The sequence below is a fragment of the Neopsephotus bourkii genome, unplaced genomic scaffold (genome assembly GCF_033783945.1).
Source record: "Neopsephotus bourkii isolate Nb327-2 ecotype Australia unplaced genomic scaffold, CSIRO-AGI_Nbou_v1 NB_1572, whole genome shotgun sequence".
NCBI lineage: Eukaryota > Metazoa > Chordata > Aves > Psittaciformes > Psittacidae > Neopsephotus > Neopsephotus bourkii.
Window position 1 is genome coordinate 7,364,788 of NW_026902048.1, and position 19,522 is coordinate 7,384,309.

The 19,522-nt window shown below is 45.2% G+C and overlaps 1 protein-coding gene across 1 annotated transcript; it reads left to right on the forward strand.

Moving 5' to 3' along the window:
* The first annotated feature begins 881 nt into the window (after window positions 1-881).
* TICRR (TOPBP1 interacting checkpoint and replication regulator) lies at window positions 882-17,889 on the forward strand. The gene is given in 22 exon segments (XM_061371353.1): window positions 882-1,552; window positions 2,222-2,483; window positions 3,079-3,320; window positions 3,546-3,795; window positions 4,312-4,441; window positions 5,157-5,299; window positions 6,006-6,218; window positions 6,827-6,975; window positions 7,532-7,626; window positions 7,996-8,089; window positions 8,259-8,338; window positions 8,641-8,883; window positions 9,405-9,501; window positions 9,750-9,822; window positions 10,492-10,632; window positions 11,155-11,245; window positions 11,762-11,823; window positions 12,515-12,670; window positions 13,395-13,552; window positions 13,747-16,027; window positions 17,056-17,169; window positions 17,421-17,889. Coding segments are annotated over 22 exon segments (5,847 nt in total). The 5' UTR covers window positions 882-895; the 3' UTR covers window positions 17,537-17,889.
* The last annotated feature ends 1,633 nt before the right edge of the window (window positions 17,890-19,522 follow it).

Here is a 19,522-nt window from a genome sequence, read left to right on the forward strand (position 1 = left end):
CACCCATGGGGTAAGCGGTGTGACAGGAAACAGGGCTCAGGGGCAAGGGGGTCAATGACAACCTAGGGACTTCATCCTCTCCCCCCAGCCATGAGCTCCTGGCCATCCACAACCCCCTGCCTTTGCACCCATAGGGGGTAGATTGGGCTGGACTGGGCTAAACTGGACTGGGTTGAGCTGAGCTGTATTAGGCTGGACTGGGCTGGGAGGATATGGGCTGGACAGAGCTGGGCTAGAGCAGCTCATCCCAGCCCAGCTCATCCCAGTTTAGCTCAGTCCAGCCCAGCTCAGGCCTGGCCTGGGCTATGCTGGGCAGGACTTGACTGGGCTAAACTGGGCTCGACTGTGCTGAGCTGGGCTGTCCTGCACTGGGCTGTGCTGTGCTACACTGGACGGGGCTGTCCTGCACTGGGCTACCCTGGACTGGGCTGGGCTGGGCTGGACTGGGCTAAACTGGGCTGGAATAGAACCCAGCCCAGAGCTTTCACGGCGCTAACATCATCACAACGTCATCGTCCTTACAGCCAATGAGGAGAGAGTAAGAAAGTGACGTAACCGCCAGGCGCGCCCCGCCGCCTTTAAAATTTAAACCTGCTCTCTCCGCTCTCTGGCCCCGCCCTCTCGTGTCGTCACGGACGCCTCCGCCAATCGAGATGCCGCGCTCTCCCTCTATCCGTCTACGCACGCCACGACAGCCAATCAGCGGAAAGCACTGCTTCAACAGCCGCGGTGGCCGCCAGCGCGCGCGCTGCATTGCGCAAGCGCGTCACACCCCCGCTGCGGCCGCTGCCCAATAGGGAGCGCGGGCGGGGCGGGGCGGGGTAGGGTGGTAGCGGTTGTACCGAGCCATGGTGGCCGCGCTGTGACGGGGCGAGGAGCCGTTCTGTTCTGGGCCATGTCGTGCTCGCACAGCGTGGTGTTCCTGCTGGACACGGCCAGCCCGGGCCGGCGGGCGCGGCTGCAGCGTGGCGCTCTGCGCCTCCTCACGCAGCTGTGCTGCCGGTTCGGCCTCCCGCGCCTCCGCTGGGCGTTCAGGTTCTTCGACTCCCTCGGCGGGCGCAGCGGGGCCTCGCGGGGTGGCGGCTTCCGCCCGCCCGATCCCCGCGCATGGGCCCGGTTCGAGGAGGAGCTGGCGGAGCGGTTCGGGGCACGGGGACTCGGCGCCGTCCTGCCCGGCCCCGCGTCCCGCGCCGCGCTCACCCACCACGGCCTCAAGGAGACGCTTCTCGACTTCCAGTGGGACCGCCCCGAGATCGCGTCCCCCACCAAGCCGCTGCGCAGGAGCCGCAGGTCGGGGCCGGCCGCCGCGGAGCCCCCCGAGAGCCGCGCTCCACCTGAGGGCTTTGTGAACGCCGTGTTCCTGTTCTCCCCCTGCCCGCGCTCGCGGAGGAACCTGCGGCGGTTCGTGTCCGGGAGCGACGCCGCGGCCTCCCCTTTGGACCCCCCGGCGGCACAGGAGCTGGCGGAGAAGCTGCTGCCCAGGAGCGTGCAGGAGCTGCTCGCGGAGCAGAGGATCGCGCTGTTCTGGGTGGACACCGCTGAGTGCACGCAGGTAAGGCGCTGGCACCGCACCGCTCCGGCCAGGAGCACCGGTGGGGTCTCTTCTGCGCTGCCTCCCGGATAAGAAGGGAGCGCAGTTTGATGCACAGGAGACTGCAAATTGGTGGTGCTTACCCTCTTGGAGACGGGGTACAGCTGCAGCTGACTGTGTTCATTGGGGGGTGTTTGGGGCTTTGAGTTAGGTGGGAGCTGCGGCTATTCGGAATTGCAGATAAGCAGTCTGAGAGACTGGACTTGAAGCTGAACCCGTTTAAACTGCTGGCAGCTCTTAATCTAGTGGGAATGGTATTTTCTCTATTGTATTCAATTTCTCTATTGTATAGGCACTGGAATAGGTTGCCAAGGGAGGTTGTGAGTGCTCCATCCCTGGCAGTGTTCAAGACCAGGTTGGATGAAGCCTTGGGTGAGATGGTTTAGTGTGAGGTCCCCCTGCCCATGGCAGGGGGCTTGGAACTGGGTGATCTTAAGGTCCTTTCCAACCCTAACCATTCTATTCTTATGGAGGCTGATAAAGCCCATAAACCCAGTTGGGAACCACTGGGTTTAGATGCTGTGTAGTCATTTCATACTTGAGTTCTCAGTGCATCCATCTTGATTTGTTCCTGTGAATGTTCTCTCTCTGCCAGCGCTAACTGGAAACACCTCTGTTCCTTGATTTCAGGTGACGGAATCACCAGATCACGTTGGGTACTGGACAATGTTGGAACTGATCCGTCAGACCGGAGGAACCATTTTGCCAGCTGACACCTTGGTGCATTTTTTGAGTCCCCACAACTTTGACTCCAGTTCCCCAGTGCCACAGACTGTCCCTTGGACCACGCTGCTGCCCTTGGATGCGACTTTGAACTGCTTGTTCTTGAAGCCCTCTGTATTCCAAGCAGTTTTCCCCCATCAAGAAGGAACATTGTTTCTCAGTATGCCTGGTAATAACACCCAGATAAGTGGCAAAGTAGTAACTGTGATGTGCCAGAGCCTGTACCAGCTTTCCTTGGGAACAGGAGATGTAGAAGTAACTTCAGATATTTAAGGGCCTGAGTTTAAAGCGAAAGTCCTGCATGGGTTCTAGTTCCTTTGATATTAGAGCTATTAGCACATATTTCTGATCTAATCTCTTCAGTTTTCCATGCTTCCATAAGCCTGGATGTATGAAGAACTGCTTGCTGGTCCCACCTCATATAGGTGTGTATATATGCTTTTATGCATGCTTTGCCTCAGCTTCAATTTAACTAAACTTAGAATACAAATAAAAAGCCCCATCAAAAGAAAGATTCGCTTCAAAGCAGCATGCAGTGTGCTTTGGCTCTTTTAGTGGTCCCTTGGTACACTCAGCTTCTTGAGAGCTTGGGGAGGAGGTCAGTTCTGAAACCACTTACTGGAGAGCTCTTCCCTGTTTAGCCATGAAACGGGATTTTTTTGCATTGCAGTTCCCTTCACCTCAATGAAAACCTTTTTTTTTTTTTTTTTATTCACTTGTTTTAAGGTTTTTGCTTGATTTTATCCTTTGCTTATCTTATCCAGGAGGAAAGAAGCAAGAAAGCTGTCCTGTGATCCTGGAACCCCTTGCCATGAGCCAACGGCAACTGCATTGTCCAGTCAATATCTTCCTGAAAGGCAGCTTGTCAGGTTGGAACTTGGCACAGGCTGGGCACTTCCTCACAGAGAGCTGGATACTGCAGAGCTCACAGGTTGAGCAGGCAGAGCGCAACAGGTCACTGTTCCAGCAGCTGTTAAGGACTTTAGTGACTGAAGAGCTGCACATGGTAACTCTTTCCCTTTGCTTTAAACTAACACCTATTCTGAAGTGAGCTGTAACAAAAGGGGTGACAGTTTATCATGTTGTGACACTGCACACTGCTCATTCAGAGATACATTCAGAACGTTCTTTAGGAAATCATGTAGGTCTATAACCTGCTTGTAAAGTGTCTGTAGCCCCAAGTCTCTGTATTTCTAGGTAATGTAAACTTTTCCTCTTTCTTTTAATGTAGGTTGCTGAGGTATCGCTGTCTACAAGTTGGTGCTCCTGCACTGCTGTTTTGTCACCCCTCTCTGAGAGCACTGCAATTCTGACTGTACTTGGTTCTGAGAAGACTGCTGAAGCTCAGCGGTGCAACCTTGAAGGAGCTGTAGTGGAGGACTGTCCCCAAGACCATGATCTTCACCTCCCAGATGCTGTAAATAGTGTGTTGAGTAAAATCGACACAGTGGTGGAAGATTCTCTGGCCAGTATGGGTAAGTGTCAGGAAATGCAAAACTTGCCATTTTTCATCATCTCCAGATCTGTTTTGGAGTGGAAGGATTGAAAGTTAATGATTTGCTTTGTGAGGAGTCTCACTTTTTTGGGGCTTGCTTATTTTGCCTTGTCCTCTGTGGCTCACACCTTCTGATATGATGCAGAAACCTGCAGTGATGTATCTTTCTGTTTTATTTCCATTAGCTTGTGGATAAAGTGCAGCTATGCTGTGCCTGGGGATGTGTTGTTTGAGGCTTCCTAAAATAAGTCACAAGCCATCCTTGGCCACTAGAGCCTTTGGGAGTGGCTTCAGGGAGGTTGCTTCTAGCTCAGCTGTTTTGTGTTAGAGTGAGTCTTCTTACGAGTCTCCACACCTGATGTATTGGCCATTAAATTAGGCTTCCAGGACTAAAGGTTTGGAAGCCTCTGCTTTAGAGTCTCTGTGAAGGTAAGGACCTTCTGCCACTTCATTTAGCTCTTTCTAACAATTTTCTCTGTGTGTGTGTGTCTGCTCACAGAAGAAGCTCCTGTACCAGAGTGGGTCCAAAGGGAACTGTCCCATACAGGGGGCTGGCATCCTTCAGTACTTGAAGCATGGTATCCTACATCGAATGCCTGCGGAGCGAGCTCAGATCTGATGGAGTCATTCAGGTATGTTTCTGAAACATGTCTCTGAGTAGGAGACATTGAGGATTTCTGCTTCCTGATAAGTAGTATGGTTGTAGTGTTGCTCAGAATTCTGGAATTAAATGCTCCTCTTAGTACTTTTATTTCTGTACTCAGTTTCCTGTGTGCTTTTGCTTCATTATATCTTGGTGTATGGACAGAAGGATCTGGGAACAGGATATTTAGGTAGTACTTAGAATGGATTAAGATTTTGACAGTTTCAGAAGGGATACAGGCAATTTAATATGATCTAAGCTACTTGGGGAAATGTCAGGCTTCAGCTCTTATGCTATAGGATTCACTGCAAGGTACTGAAGATAGTGGTTGTATTATCACAGTTGGTATCTAGTAGGAATGAATAATCTTGCTTTCTTCAGAGAGCTGCCTGAATGGAACATTAAGAAAACCCTAATGCAAGATAGCTTAGCACAAAGCTGCTCATGTAGTTTTGTGGCATGGGTCAGTGGCATATCCACTGTACTTCAGGCAACTCTTGTTATGCTTGTTTCCAACTTCATGTGATCCTTTTCAAGGGGGGTTGCGTGGGTTTTTAGTATCTGAAGAGTTTGGGGGAGTAGGCATTGGTAGTGTACTATGTTACTGATACTTAGAAGAATACGATTCCCATCCACTGGGAACAGGGAATAAGCTTCCCACCCCTTCTTTTTTGATAACTATGTTGAATGGGTCTTTTATATAGGCTCCTGCAGGTTCCTTGTGCTAGCAGGAAGGATGATGTGGACCAATCTGAAGTGGAACTCTTAGAAAGTCTATCTGAGCTGTACCAGAGAAAATCCAGTGAAACATCTGCTGCAGCTGGACCAGGAAATAGCAGAAAGAGGCGTATGTATGCTTTGGGCTTACGTGTGCAAATTGTCAGTTAAGGATGATGAAGACTTCTCGACTTCTCAGCAGGCCTTTGTAATACATGAACCCTGTAGAGCTGTATTTTCCTGAGCAGTGGCATGCTTTAGATTTTCTTTTTTCAATTTGGAGACAGCATAATTTACGTATTAATATTAGGATTGTCCTTTAAGAACAACCCAAATGTTCTGATTCAGGGCTGCTCAGTGACTGACAAAGCTGTTCCAGAGCAGCATGCAGAACTCTGCTTTTTCACTAGTCGTTGAAATAGGGACTGCTCCAACTACTAGTAAAAATTGCAACCTCTCAACTTTGTTCTAATTTGGAGAAATAAAACACTTTCTTCTAGAAGAGAGTTTAACTTGCATTTCAGTATGCTAACCACAGCTGATGTATTCCCAAGTCTTGCTCTGTTGGCTATTTCTGTGATGTAAGACTGCTTTCCTACAGGTGTATCTTATATAGGTATAAGTTCTTATGCAGAACAAGTTTTCACCTGTATTTTACTTGGATAAGTAGCTGCGTGTACATTTATGTAATGGAGAAGTACAAACCCTCTGTTTTCCACTAGAAGATTACTAATATCACTTGACAGTAACACTGAATTCTGTATTGTGCTCTGCCTTGGGTGGAGTTCCTGGTCCAGTGTGTGTGGCAGTAACACTCCCTTTCTGTGGTGGTGCAGGTGGGGTTCCCCGAACTCCAGTCAGGCAGAAGATGAAGACCATGTCCAGATCCCTACAGATGCTCAATGCAGCAAGACTAAATGTAAAAGCTCAGAAGCTTCAACCTGATGGTGAGCCACCAGCAATGAACGAGAAGGTTCCATGGAAGCTTTCAGCAAAAAGATTGAATGAGAAGGTGGAAGAAAAGGAAAAGGCACTTAAAATATCTATAGGTGTGTATTGAATTTCAGTCCTCATAATTGTAGGAGCTTATATGTGATTTTTGTGGAAGAGAGACAAAAGGATAATAACTGGAGTATTAGGTGCTAGGGGGCAGATCAGTGTTTGGATTTCTGTATCTTTGGCTTGGCACAGAGCGGTTATTCTTTTCCACCCTTCTCCAAGTTAGTTTCTATGTATGTTTACATTCTAGTGTTCCAACTTAATCCTGGAGTTAGTTTCCTGCCTTTTCTCCATCTGAAAAAAGCAATAAGGAACAATCTTTTTGCTTTTTATTGTTAACCAAAAGTAGTAGAGGGAAGCACCCATCACGAGGTAATTCTGAATGTCCTGTTTAATCATCATGCAGAAATAAAGGACATTTCTTGACTGCTGCAGTAGCGCAAAAGCTTGCTGATCTACTTGGAGCTAAGCTTGCCATTTGTCATGGGCCTGAACCTGGGACTGTTTCTGTTGTTGTTCTGTGATCTGGATGCATCTTTGCTGGTGAAAACCTTTGGTGACCTCCTCTGTTCTCCTCTTCAGCCAGAATGAGTATTTCATCAGTAAGATAAATGGTGGTGAACAAGATTTGAATTAACTTTGACCATTTCCCTTGCAGACTTCAAAACTGAGGAGGAACTGCAGTCCCATTTAATTGCAAGCTACCAGAAGGCTGTTGCTGAGGGAGTTCTTTCATCTGTGTGTGCCCAGAATATGATCATGGCCATTAAAAGGTTCTTGAAAATACAGGATGCCAAAGAGAAAGAGGTAGGTAAATGCGTATGGGGTGTTGCTGATCTAGAAATAAAAGTTTTTACTATTTCAGGCTACTTTTCCTTCATGTTACCTGAAGACTTTATGCTCAGTTGCACGTAGTCAAAACCACTGCTAACTACTTCTACCTATGCGAACTCAATAGTGAAAATACTATGGGTAGCTGTAAAGAACACAGGAAAACCCAGTTCAGTTACTGGCTTACCCCTTTGGTAAAGATTTAAACGGATGTCTTTCCATGACCTCATTCTGAATTCTGATTCTTAACAGTCTTTAACACTAGTTATAGACTTAAAGTAACTCACTGAAAAATCAGTAAACTTGTGAATAATTGTAAAAAATACTATGAAAACCAAATCCATAGGCCTGAAGCTGCAAGCAGGTGACCTCTGATTTCAGGTTAGAAGTTGTGCCATGTCTCATGTCATTGTGACTTTGCTGCTGAAGGAAAAAGAATTCCTTTCCTTGAACGAGAAGGAAAAAAATGAAGCTACTCCCAAAAGACAGAGAACTGACTTAAAGCTGTTGCTGTAATTATGTATATCTGCAGGTGGCCTGTGTGGAAAGAGTCAGAAACCATCTCTTGAAGACCAGCAAAGTGCTCAGACAACAGCATGGCTCACAGAAGGAGGCCAAAGTCAGAGAGTATGAGATGATCTATTTACTTCAACTGCTGGGATACTGTGGAGTTGGTTAGCAATTTTTAATGGTGGCTTTCTTTTGTGCAAGTGGAGAAGTATTTAGATGGGGTAAATATTCCAAGGAGAATCCCTGGTCACAGTAAAACCACCTCATTAAATTCAGATACATGTATGCTGTGTGCTAAGCATTGCAGCCTATATCTGAAATAAGGCATTTCCCCTGCCACCAAACTGAAGTGCTAACCAAATTATGCTGTCAAAAGGAGCCACTTCCCTTCCCACTGCTTTCTTGAGCACAACTTTTGCAGTAAACATGCTGTTTCCACCAGAAAAAAGGCAGTGTATGATATCTCTCTCTTTTTTTCTCTCTTAGGTGCCGACTTCAGGTATTTTTACGCCTCGAATTATGTCTTCAGTGCTCTTCACTGCAAAGCAGCACAGATGAAATGGAGCAGCTGTTAGAAGAGGCAAGTAAATTATAGACCATGTTGTGTTTCTGGGTGGCACTAGATATGCAGACCTGAAACCTGCAGTTTTAACTTCATTTTACTGTAACACTTAATATTGCTTGCTCAGAAATTTGGTATTGCAACTATCACAACCTAATCCATTCTCCCACTTAACTTCCTCTTCCAGATGACAGATATGCTGCGCATTTTGTGTCTCACTGAAGACTCAGGGTATCTTACAAAGTTTCTAGAGGAAATACTAGAACTGTAAGTTCTTCAGCATGGCTTAAGTGTTACTGGGGACTGGTTTTGGTTGGATATGTTCTTTGAGTAAAAGCAATCTGCAGGTTTGATTTACTGTGTCTTGTAATTGTCAAAAGTTCAAACGTTCTGTTATACTTGATTAAAGAAAAAGTAGCTGGTAAGTAAGCTAATGAAAAAAAAACTATCTGATTTTTCAGTTTGTTTTAATTGGCATTTGAGAACAAAGATTTAGTTCAAACCTTGGGATTGAAACACTGAAAGTTTTGTGGGAGATTGTATTTGATGTGTGTTCTTTGATGCTCTAGGTATATGAATTCAATGCCAAAGACCCTTGGAGATATTTACTATGGTCTTGGTACACAAATACCTGCGAAGCTGGCATCTGTTCTGCCCTCAGACTTCTTCAGTGATGACTCCATGACTCTGGATAGCAAATCTCCAGGCCTTCCACTGTCTTTATCATCTGCCTTAACTCCCACTGCTGTTTGTCTGCCCACTGAGAGTGATCAGCTGGAGGAGCTGCGCACCAGATCTGCCAAAAAGAGAAGGTAATTCCAAATAGGAAGCAGCTTATTGCAGCCTGGGCTGTGGCTGAAGAGTTATCTAAACTGCAGCTCAGATATCTCTGTTTCTGTTGCTGGATAAACAGCTGGGGCAAGCTGCTGATAGCTCTGTATTAAGGGCTCCTGTTTTTCATTTTAACTTGCCATGGTTGGCTGTATGAAAGTGTAATATTGATTCTGTATGTGCAGTAGAGTTTGTGAGCATCTTCTATGAGAGAATGTTCTACTGTGCAGTAGGTGACCACTATATTGTTAGAACTTGATGTTGGGGACCCTAAGTACCTTTTTGCAAATGGTGAAATGAGTTTTAATACCAACCTTAACTTTAGGTATAGCTCTTCAAATTGCAAATCATCTTTCAGTGTTGTAACATAAGTTAAGGTAATAATCTGCAGTCTGAATTTAGGTAAAGACTTCATATCTCTAGAGTCAAACCAAAGTTGTTACTAGGTTGATAACTGTGCTTCTGATCTTATTTTAACTTAAGATTTATATACTCTCTAAAGGAAAAACGTGTTAGCCAGACACAGGAGCATGACAGAAGCACCACAGAACTTGCGTCAAATCGAGATTCCCAAGACAGCCAAGATTCCCATCCGAAAGGTAAAACCCTTCCAAAAGATTGTGCGTGGGTTGCTTCTGTCAGGGATGCAGCAACATTGTGAAGTGACACTTGAGTGCAAAAACACTTGCTCTGCATCCATTTAGCCAGTTGTCCTGTATCAGCTGTACAGAGATCAAAATTGTTTTGAAGGAGGAATTAGTGTGGTTCAGAGCTTATAGCTAATATTCATAATAATGAAACATAATGTTACACTTCTGATGAAGCTAATGTGTACTTGTTGTTTCAGGAGAGCTTGCGTTCTTACCTTGCCTCTGAGAAGCCCCAGCAGATGCCTTCATTGCAGAAAGAAGCTGTGCAAGGTATATTGACTTCTAGCTTTTCCATGGAAAGGTGTGTCTTCAGCACATGTTCTCCCTGTAAATTTTAGTGAGCCGTGATGGAATTATGCTGAAGCATGCTAGAAATATGGACAAAGTTTTGCTCAATGGTGCAAAATCTTTGAGGAAGAATAGTGGCTGTCTTTGTATACACTCTGTCGTGTATCCTGAAAGGAGATCCTTTCCATTCCTCCTTGGATCTTGCAATCATTTCAGTCTTCTCTGTCCTGTAAAGAAAACGAGGACAAGAGTGAGCTCCTGTATCTGGGGAACAGGATATCTCTGTCTGGAAAGTACTAAAAATTAAATCCCACATGTTCTCTGAACCAGTATGTGCTTCAGTTGAGATTTTATAGCTCACTTAATGTTCCTCCATATGGGACACTGACTGGCTGCTTTTCCTGCTATGACATCTGCTTATTGCTGGAATAGTGCAATTTTGTAAGACAAGTCCAGGATGGATTCAGAGGAGTATGTGTTCCAGCAGCAGAAAAACAATTTTTAATACGTTTTGGTCCCTGAGAACTTGTTTTTCTGTTCCCATCTCTAGTGGCCTGACAAAATTATCCTCTGATTTTCTTTTTCCTCTTCTTCCCTGTTTTTACCCTTTTAATCTGATCTGATAATTTCTTGCTTTGTCTTGTGTCACAGAGGTTACGAAGGTAAGAAGGAACCTCTTCAATGAAGAGATACTTTCACCATCAAAAAGGTCTATGAAAAAGATGCCTAGAAGCCAGTCAGTATCTGCTGTGGAAGGCTTAAGATACAGATGTAGTGATGAAGGCACTAAAGGTAGGACATGACTGGCACGTGTAGGATTGTTGTGGAAGAGCTTTTCCTGAAATCCCTATTCTTGCATCCGCAGTTCTATGAAACAGTTATGATGTGTTTTTAATGAAGGAGAAAATACTGTGTATCACAGAAAATATTCTGTGATGGTTGGAAGGTGAATGGGATGGTTTTGAAACCGAAACCTTTTTTTTTTTTTACTGAATTTCCTGTGTCTCAGAACTGATGTCAAAATGCTTGGTTATAAAAGGATCTGTGAATGAAAGGTGAAGAATGAAAATCATCTCAGTAGGTTAATTATGTCTGACACAAAGTACTGATGATATACTGAGGGAGTGGGAAGGAAGTGTAGCCATTGGACTCTGAAATAATAGCTTATGAGTGCTGAGAGTGATGCACAAGGATCCTATATTGGCTGTCATTCTTAAACTGAAACCTAGATAAAGCTATTTACTTATTTATCCTAACTGCTTTGTAGCTGGGTGATGTTACAGCTCTTTCTTGATTTATTTATTTATTTGTTAGATCATCACAAACTCTTGACCAAAAGAGTTGCAGAAACACCACTACATAAGCAGGTCTCCAGGAGACTGCTACAGAAGCAGATCAAAGGCCGGTGAGTAAGCTCCTCCTGCGTTTCTTCAAGTATTGGATGTATAAGTAATGGCTGTGAGCACAGGGACCAGGTATCTTCTTTGTGATCAAAGTGTCACCTTTACCTAAGGTAGTAAGAGGACAAGTGGAGGCCAAGTTCTGTTGTCTGAGTGGGGAGAAATACTGCTTGACTCCTCATGTAAGTCAGGCTGCTTTAATTCCTGCAGCTAACTTCTCTTTAGGCTCAGTTGCTGTTTCAAGGGCTTCTGAAGAAAAGGCCTGTGCTGTGTTTTGTGGACTCTGGGCTGAAATTCAGCCTTTGCTTCCATGTGGTGCTGTTCCCTATACAGCTATTGGGTTACCCATACTCAATCCTGTGTAAACAGGAGGCAAAGTGCTTCCTAATTGCTTACCTAGAGTAGCCCACAAAGCAATACATCAACATAGAATAGAATGTACTGCTTTTGGGCCTGTGTGAAGTTCTGGTTTTGTAAGCGTGAATAATATGCCAAGTCCAAAATGTTTGCTGTTTCTCAAGGTCTTCTGATCCAGGTTGTGACACTGGTGTCGTAGAAGAATCCCCAGAGAAGGCCATAAATGGTAAACACTATTTTTTAATATAGGTGGCTTTCCTGTGTTGTAGTGTGTAAGTTAAAGGGATAGTAACTGTTTCAAAGGAAAACACATGACGGACTTTGAGGGTGAACAAGATTCTGAGCTGTCAAACCAGCACATGCAGGGTTTTTCTTGATGTGTTTTCAATGTGGTGCACTGTGACCCTAACATTGCTCCGGTTTTTACTGTAATAGCCACCTGGCTCTCTGGAGTGACTGTTGTGTTGGCTACTGCTGTTTCTTGTCCCCAGAAAGGAAGAAAACAGCATGGCTGAGTAGGCAGGAAAATGAAATAACTAGTAAAAAGAAACATAGAATTAACTAGTCATTTAACCTGGATGTAACTTGCGTTGAACATTGCTTTTCTAGCATTGGTTTCCATATAATTGCAGAGAGGAATGAGAGTTACTGTGACTTAAAGGAGGAAGCATTATGATGTGAAAGTTTTATATGCATTAATATTCCAAATCTCCAGGAAAGCTAAATCTTTCTTTGCAATGCTTGCGTGCAAATGTGTGGTATTTGAAATGCATTTCTTTGAAATGCTTGCCCTGCATGTGATACTCCAGCTGTATGGAAGTTTCTTTGTGCAGTATTCAGTTACAAACTGTTCCTGAAGATGTCCTCATTGTTGAGGGAAACAGAAGCCTCAATCTCCAATCTCCTTACCTTTGCAGAAGCAGGGTTGAGAAGGAGCCCACGTATCAAACAGCTCTCTTTGAATAGGACCTGCTCTGGAGTTTTCTATTCTACTACACAGCCCAGCTCACAAAATTCGCAGCTTGTCCATCAAGGAGAAGAAGAGGAGAGCTCTACACTGCAGATTGTAGAAGGTACTGAATGGGATTTTAGCAGGCTGCTGTTGCTGATTGAAAAGCTGGCATGGATAGCTCTGATTTTGATTTGATTTGGCTCTACAAGAGATTGCAAGACGCCAAGATTTATCATGTAATATCTTCTGTAGAGAGAGATTAATCCCTAGTATTTTTTTTTAAATTGGAAATCTGATTTTGAAGGATGGTGAGGCAGCTATTCCTATGGGGAATACACTGCCAACTTAAGAAACCAGTCAGGCCCACCTACCAAACACTGCTGATTGTCAGTCTACATTCCTCAAATGCAGTGAAATCCCTGTAAGATGTGGGACAGAAATTCTAAAGCTTTCTTTCAGTCTGCTCTGGTAGCATAAAGCAATGGCTGATGGGATCTTCTTTGCTGGCTTTCTCAGTACGATCATCAGCTGTAAATGGTGACGTTTAGTTCTTTGTATTTTACTTACTAGAATCCTTAGTCATGAACCAGAACTTTAAGGTACAAGCTGTAAATACTGTTAAGGAGCTGAGCTACTTTGGACTTATTTTTTTCCTGTTAGAACACTTTTTCTACAGGTTGACATTCGTTTCATATTGGGAAATAACAATAATTCTGGAGGAGCTTTAATATCTGGCTAGAAAAGAACATGCCAGGGCTATAGGCTTTGTGCATCTGAGGTGACTGTGACAATTGCTTGTGGCAGGTTACTTGGTGTTAGTTGAATTGTACCATTCTACTTCCTAGGCATGAAGCAGCATTCACAGAGTGCCCCTGTCCAGACCCCCAAGAGGCTTTTCTTTGGTGCTGTGATTGACACGTGTAGTCCTGCAGCAAATCCTTCACCTGGAAGGAGAAAAACAAGAAAAGATTCCTTACACTCAGAGGAGCTGACTGCTTGTCAGGTAGAAACGCTTACCTCTCTTTCTATCCCTTTTCTCTGTTCATGTTGGTGAGACCTACATAGCTTCAATTTAATGTTTGTTAAGTCTAAATGTTTTTTGTTTTAAATCTTGAAGTAAATATCAGGAAGGGTAGATAATACTCCTGGAATAGAACAAGCCTGATTCTTCATTTATTTATTTATTGTTCCTGGCAGACTCCTAGAAAAACACCTCATAAACCTGCCCAGAAGCCAGTGAATTCTGCCAGTAAGCTGCCAAGGAGATCACCTCGCATCCTTCTCAGGACACCACAGAGGATGGAGAAGACTCCTGGCAAAAGCCCAGCTGCAAAGAAGACTGCAGTTAAGTGTCTGGGAAAGTACTTTTCTCATCCTGCACAAAAGGTCAAGTCACCATCTGTGTTAGCTGAAAGCAAGAGCGTTCACTTACTGCAAGGAACTTCTGAGGACTTTTCTTCAGCAGAAAGACTTTCCCCTCCTTGCAAAGAGGCTGGCTTACACATGCTGGAACAGGAAGGATTCACAGGGCTCGGTGCCTCACTGTTACCTCTGACAGGTTCAAATCCAGCTGCTTCTCCCTCCTCTGCCATGCAGGAAAGATGTTCTACAGAACTACAAACTCCAAGACGTTCCTTGAGGTACCTCTCAAAATTAGCATCTCCAGTTGGTACTCGGAGACAAATCCTCCCAAAGGAAATTCAGGTGCAGTCAGATCCATTATCTCGAGCAACTAAAAGTACTCCCAGAAAACCTGAAGATCCAGGTTCAGAATTATGTACCAGCACACCAAGTACAGAAATAGCACAGCTTGCTGTGAGGTTAGAGCCTCCCTTCAGTTCTCTCAGTGAACGCTTCATGGACAGTATAATAACATGCTCTCCTTCCCATGTGGAGGCTAAAGAGTCTGACTGGGAACTCTCTGCATCCAAACCATATTCTCAAAGATCTCCAGGTATTGCTGGCACTCCACTGAGGTCTCTGCTTCACACATCCAAGCAGGCCAGATGTGAACTGAACCCTGGAGGAGAGAATCTCACAGTTGCGTGTGCAACACCTGAAAATAAGGACAATTGTAATGACAGTGGTGGTAACTGTTCTGTAGAAAGCCTTCAGCTCTGTCAGTTCCAAGCTACTCAAAACAGCCCTGTATTAGAGACCAATAAACAGATGGAGATAGTGTCTCAAAAGTTTTCTCCAAGAGAGGACTCTGAAAACTTGGAGAAGAATCTGTCTCCAAAGCCGTCTGCTGGAGAGCAGGTCCATGCACAGAATGCTGAGAGAGAGGGTGAGCAATGGTTTAAGGAGGGGAGCTCAAGTCCAAACACCCATGAGTCCTTCCTAAGCAGTTCTCAAACAGTTAGTGAAGACTTGGAACTAAAAGCCTTGACAGAAGAATACATGGAGCTGAAGGCTCCAAGACTTAAGAGACACTCTAGGTTTGCCCTGAATACCTCACCTCCTATGCCAAAGTCTCCTCCTGCCTATTCTTTGCGCTGCACTGCAGACCGGAGGCAGCGGGAAGCAGCAGCACGGATGGGAAATCCTCAGCTTCTAGCCAAGTTCTCCACTCCTAAAAGTCATTGCAAGCTGCCTTCTGCTAGCCCACCAACCTATGAAGTTGAACTTGAAATGCAAGCCTCAGGCCTGCCCAAACTTCGCATCAAGAAAATCGGCTCTTGCTCACCATTGGAAGTTCAACCTGAAGCAAGTGCCAGCAAACCCAAGGGGGGAGAAAGCCCCTTTGGTGAACTGGCTGGGACCTGGTGTAGCAAACATCCAGGAAAACTAGCAGCTGCTTGTGTTTCACCATCCTGCTTCCGTTCTTTTCACAGTACACCTGGGAAAGGCACAGGACAGACCTACATATGCCAGTCATACACCCCAACAAGCTGTGCCTCTAACACCTCCCCATCCCCCTTGGAAGCAGGGGTTCCCTGGACACCTTCTCCAAAGCAGAAGGGGAAGACTACCCCTGATGCTATCAATGACTGGCCTCGGAAAAAGAGAGCAGCAGGCAGCACTGCTAATGTTAACTGTGCTCAAAGCGAGAAGAATGCTGATGAGTGGAAAATGATGTCAGCAGACAGAGAGATGAAGATCTCTGAGCACTGCAGCAGCAAAGGAGCAAATATTCTTGAGGAATTTGAGGTGGAAGGGGTTTGCAGGCTCCAGGACCTGGCATCTCCTGGTGACACAGAACCCAAGGATGATGAGGACTCTGCCAAGGGAACTTTTGGCCTGAAAATGCGGAAGCGGGTCTTAATGTATCTGTCGCCAGAGAAGGAGGAGAATCATGATGCCAAGAGACCTTGCACTGATAGCTGCAGTGTGGATCTCACTGGCTTTCCCTCAGATGATGGCAACAGAAGCAAATTGAGGATGGACTCTGTGCTTCCTGAGAAACCAGGAGCATGTGTGCCCATGACTCTTGATCAGCACAGTTGCATAGGGGATGATGATGTCTTCCTTTTGTCAGGTAATTCAGTGGCATGAGTGACCCTCTATTGAAATGGTTAAAAATGGAGGGTAGACAAAAACAAGAGCACAGTTACTTTCTGTCTGACTACCTGAGGGAGAAGGTGGTGGAGATGCAGAGTGGCTTGTAAATGACATTGAAGTTAATCATGTGGAGAGGCAGACTGGATGTGATGGAGTATTAATGATGGGAGACAGATCAGAGAAATAAGGAGCAGGAGGCTGGAGGGATGAAAAGGAAACTTTGAGAACCTGGGGAGGGAGGTTCCCAGTTGCATTCAACTGGCAATTCATGTGGGTTTGTGTTGATGCTGCTAGCTGTTTCTGCCCAGCATTCAGCACTGAAACTGTCCGAAGCCTAAAGTTTGGCTGCTTCAGTATAGACTGGAGCCTTGGTGGGTGAGTCCTGTGGATACTGGTATTTATTGGTGCTTTATGTCTGCGCATAGTGGCAGGCCTATTGGAAATGGGTATCAGAAAGGATTGCCTTGCTAGCAGCTGTGTTGCATCGGTTGGTATTGAAGCTTAAGGTACTTCTGCTTTTGCTGTGGGTACAGATGATGCAGCTGACCACGGTGCCACAGGCTGTCTCTGCTCTCTAAGCAATGCCCTGTGAATTTCAAGTACGTTAACCTAGTATTGTTCTACAACTAAATGTTACAAGGGACTATAGCAGATATTGTTCTATAGTCACTGCATGCCCTGAAGCTTCAGTCTTTGTTTCCTTTTTCAAAGAAAGGTTTGTATAGAGGCAGTCTTAGTCATTCAGCAGATACCGCTGAGACATATTCAGGACAGGAAATGAGTGGTATTTAACCTCAGGCTAGTCCTGTAGGAGATAATTCCAGGCTGCTCTTTACCTTTCTTCATGTAGAAACCCACTCTGCCAGCCTAGATTTTCTTTCAGATAAACTGAGTATCACTTGTAGTGATGGAAGTTTTGAGGTAGAACAATGTCTGTGCATGAGGCTGATCTGACAGCACCCAGAAGTTGTCAGTTTGCTGCAGCATCTCACTGTGCTTCTCCAGGCTCAACCCCACCAGTGAAGAGCGCGCTCTCTGCTAGCAGCCTTGTAGCACTGACCCAGTCTCCACTGCTTTGCCAGGGACAGACACCACCGCCTCGGAGGAAGGATGTTCAAGGTAACCCCTGTGCCATGAGGAAAGGCAGTGCTCTCTGCCTGCAGCTAAATGACAGTGTCATTTCAGTGTCTCCATCTTGCATGCTTCCAAGAAGCTTAGCATGAACTGGGAAGTGTGGGAAGGAGGTAGCAGTGAAGAAAGAGTAGCTTAGTAAGAAGTGCAGCTGACTGTTCTTTGTATCACATTCGTATTTCTTGGAGCCACCAGTAAACTTGGGCAAAGTGTAACTTTAATTTCTTTCTCTTTTGTAGAAGAATCTGATGCCTTCCAAATTGCTGCCAACCAGGAGCTGTCTCCATTCCACATCCCGGCTTTCAGGAAGCGTCCCCTTAGCAGAACTTACTCACGGAAAAAGCTGCTCAGCTGAAGTTTCAGTCAGAACAGTATGGGAAACTTTGCATTATCCCTGCTGTACAACATGCTTTGTAACAAGGACCTTGTATTTGGTGCTGAGCTTGGAGCTGTCTTGTGTTGATAGGAGACTAGATGCAAGCATATGGCATATGACAGTGGAAATAAGGACCACTCCGGAAGTGTAGTATGCTTGAATTAGTTTTTACCTCAATTACAGCATCTCTGCATCCAGTCAGAGCCTAGCTAGGTCTTTTTGGCATTTCTGCATGTGGTAGCTGAGTTTTGCAGGGAAGGGTCAGTTCTGCCAAAGAGGGAGAATTGTCGCTTTTCTACAACTTCCTTGTGAAATAAACTGATGTGAATTTGTATTGTGTCACTTAATCAGAAAGCTGTCTTTAGCCCAAGTGATGGGTGAAGGATTGGGGCCGCAGGAAGTATGCTGGTGGTGAGTGGGTACAAAACAAGCTGTATGCTTCTGCTCTGTATCTTGTCCTGACACTTACTGGATCTCTCTGTTGCTGAGAGCTTAGTGGGAAAAATAACAAGCAGATGAACTGCATTAATGAGTAAATTACTCAGAAATACTTGACAAATGCCAAAAGAGTACAGAGGAGGGGAAAGATAACAGCTGGGAATAGGGAAGAGGAGGAGGAGTTTGAATTTTCCCTCTGTACATCATGTGTGGTTTGGTGCATGAGCTCCTGGTCACAGCTGGGTAAACTGGTGCTGATGGAGTTAACTGCATTGTCCTTTTCTGCATATTGCAGTGGGCCAGAGTTGGATGGAATAACAGGAGATGACACGTCAAAGACTGTTCTTTACCAAACTCTGTCACTGATTAAATAGTGACTCAATTGTTCTAAACTGTGACATGTGCTTGTGTTCTAACCCCATGAAGACAGCAGGAGCTGTGACTGTGCTCAAGATGCAGCCTAAAAGGGGCTGAAATTTTGCATTACCTTTCAAGGGTTGATTTTTACTTTTTTTTTTCCCTTGGGATAGTGACCTCTTTGTGCCCAGCAGGATACAGGGGAAGTCACCCCACTCCGTCTAGTGGATGCACAGGAAGCAGAGAGCTATGAAGGTAGTGTGAGGTCACCCTAAAACCTAAGGTCACCATGGCAATGCAGAAGTTTGTTACCTGACCTTGAGGGGCTTAGATGGTATTGGTTGGAATTTTCTTCCTGGAAATACTGTTTCTGCAGGAAAACTAACTTTGCTGATGGGGAGGAATGGTGTGATTACCAGTGATTGTTTTGCTTGTGGGAGAGATGCACTTGCTTCAAGGATGAGGATGGATACACAAGCATAGAGCTCCAAGATTACTACTTAAAGTAGGATGGATTCTTCTTTTACCTACTGGAGATCTTTGTTTTCAACATCAGGAAATAAGTCTCTCAACCACACAGAGCCCTCAATGTCCACCCTCAAAGCAAGATCAAGTGTGTAAGAGGAAGATCAGACGGTGGGTCCTACTTGTGATGTCGGCTTTGAACTTGGTGTGTGCTACTCCTCAAATAGTGGCTGTGGTTTGGGCTGAAGGAAGAAGCTGGCTGTTTTGGGATCAGGTAGCCAAGCTGCTGTTTCCCCCCTAAAAGTGGGGACCTTGTCTTTCATTTCTTGCTCTGCAAGGGTTAAACTGAAGTCCCCCTTCCTGAGGTAGATGGTATCAGTATTAAGCTGCAAGATTGTATTTATTCTCCCTTACATTCAGCCAGGAGTTCTTCCTCAAAATAGTCAACCTGGCTTGAAGTAGCTTATAGGCTGCAGCATTAAGACACAATCAAAGACACTTTTATCCTGGATGCTTCAGACAACGCTGCTGCTGCCTGGAGATGCTTTTGCTGCAGCAACATGATGTAGAGAGCTGACCAGCTCTGGCTGTGAGCATTTACAAAGCTGGTATTTAAGAACACACTCTGACAGCAAGCTAGTTCCCTTAAATTAAAATCCTTTCCTACATACCTGGAGTAAATGACCAGTTAGGACCATTAAGGAC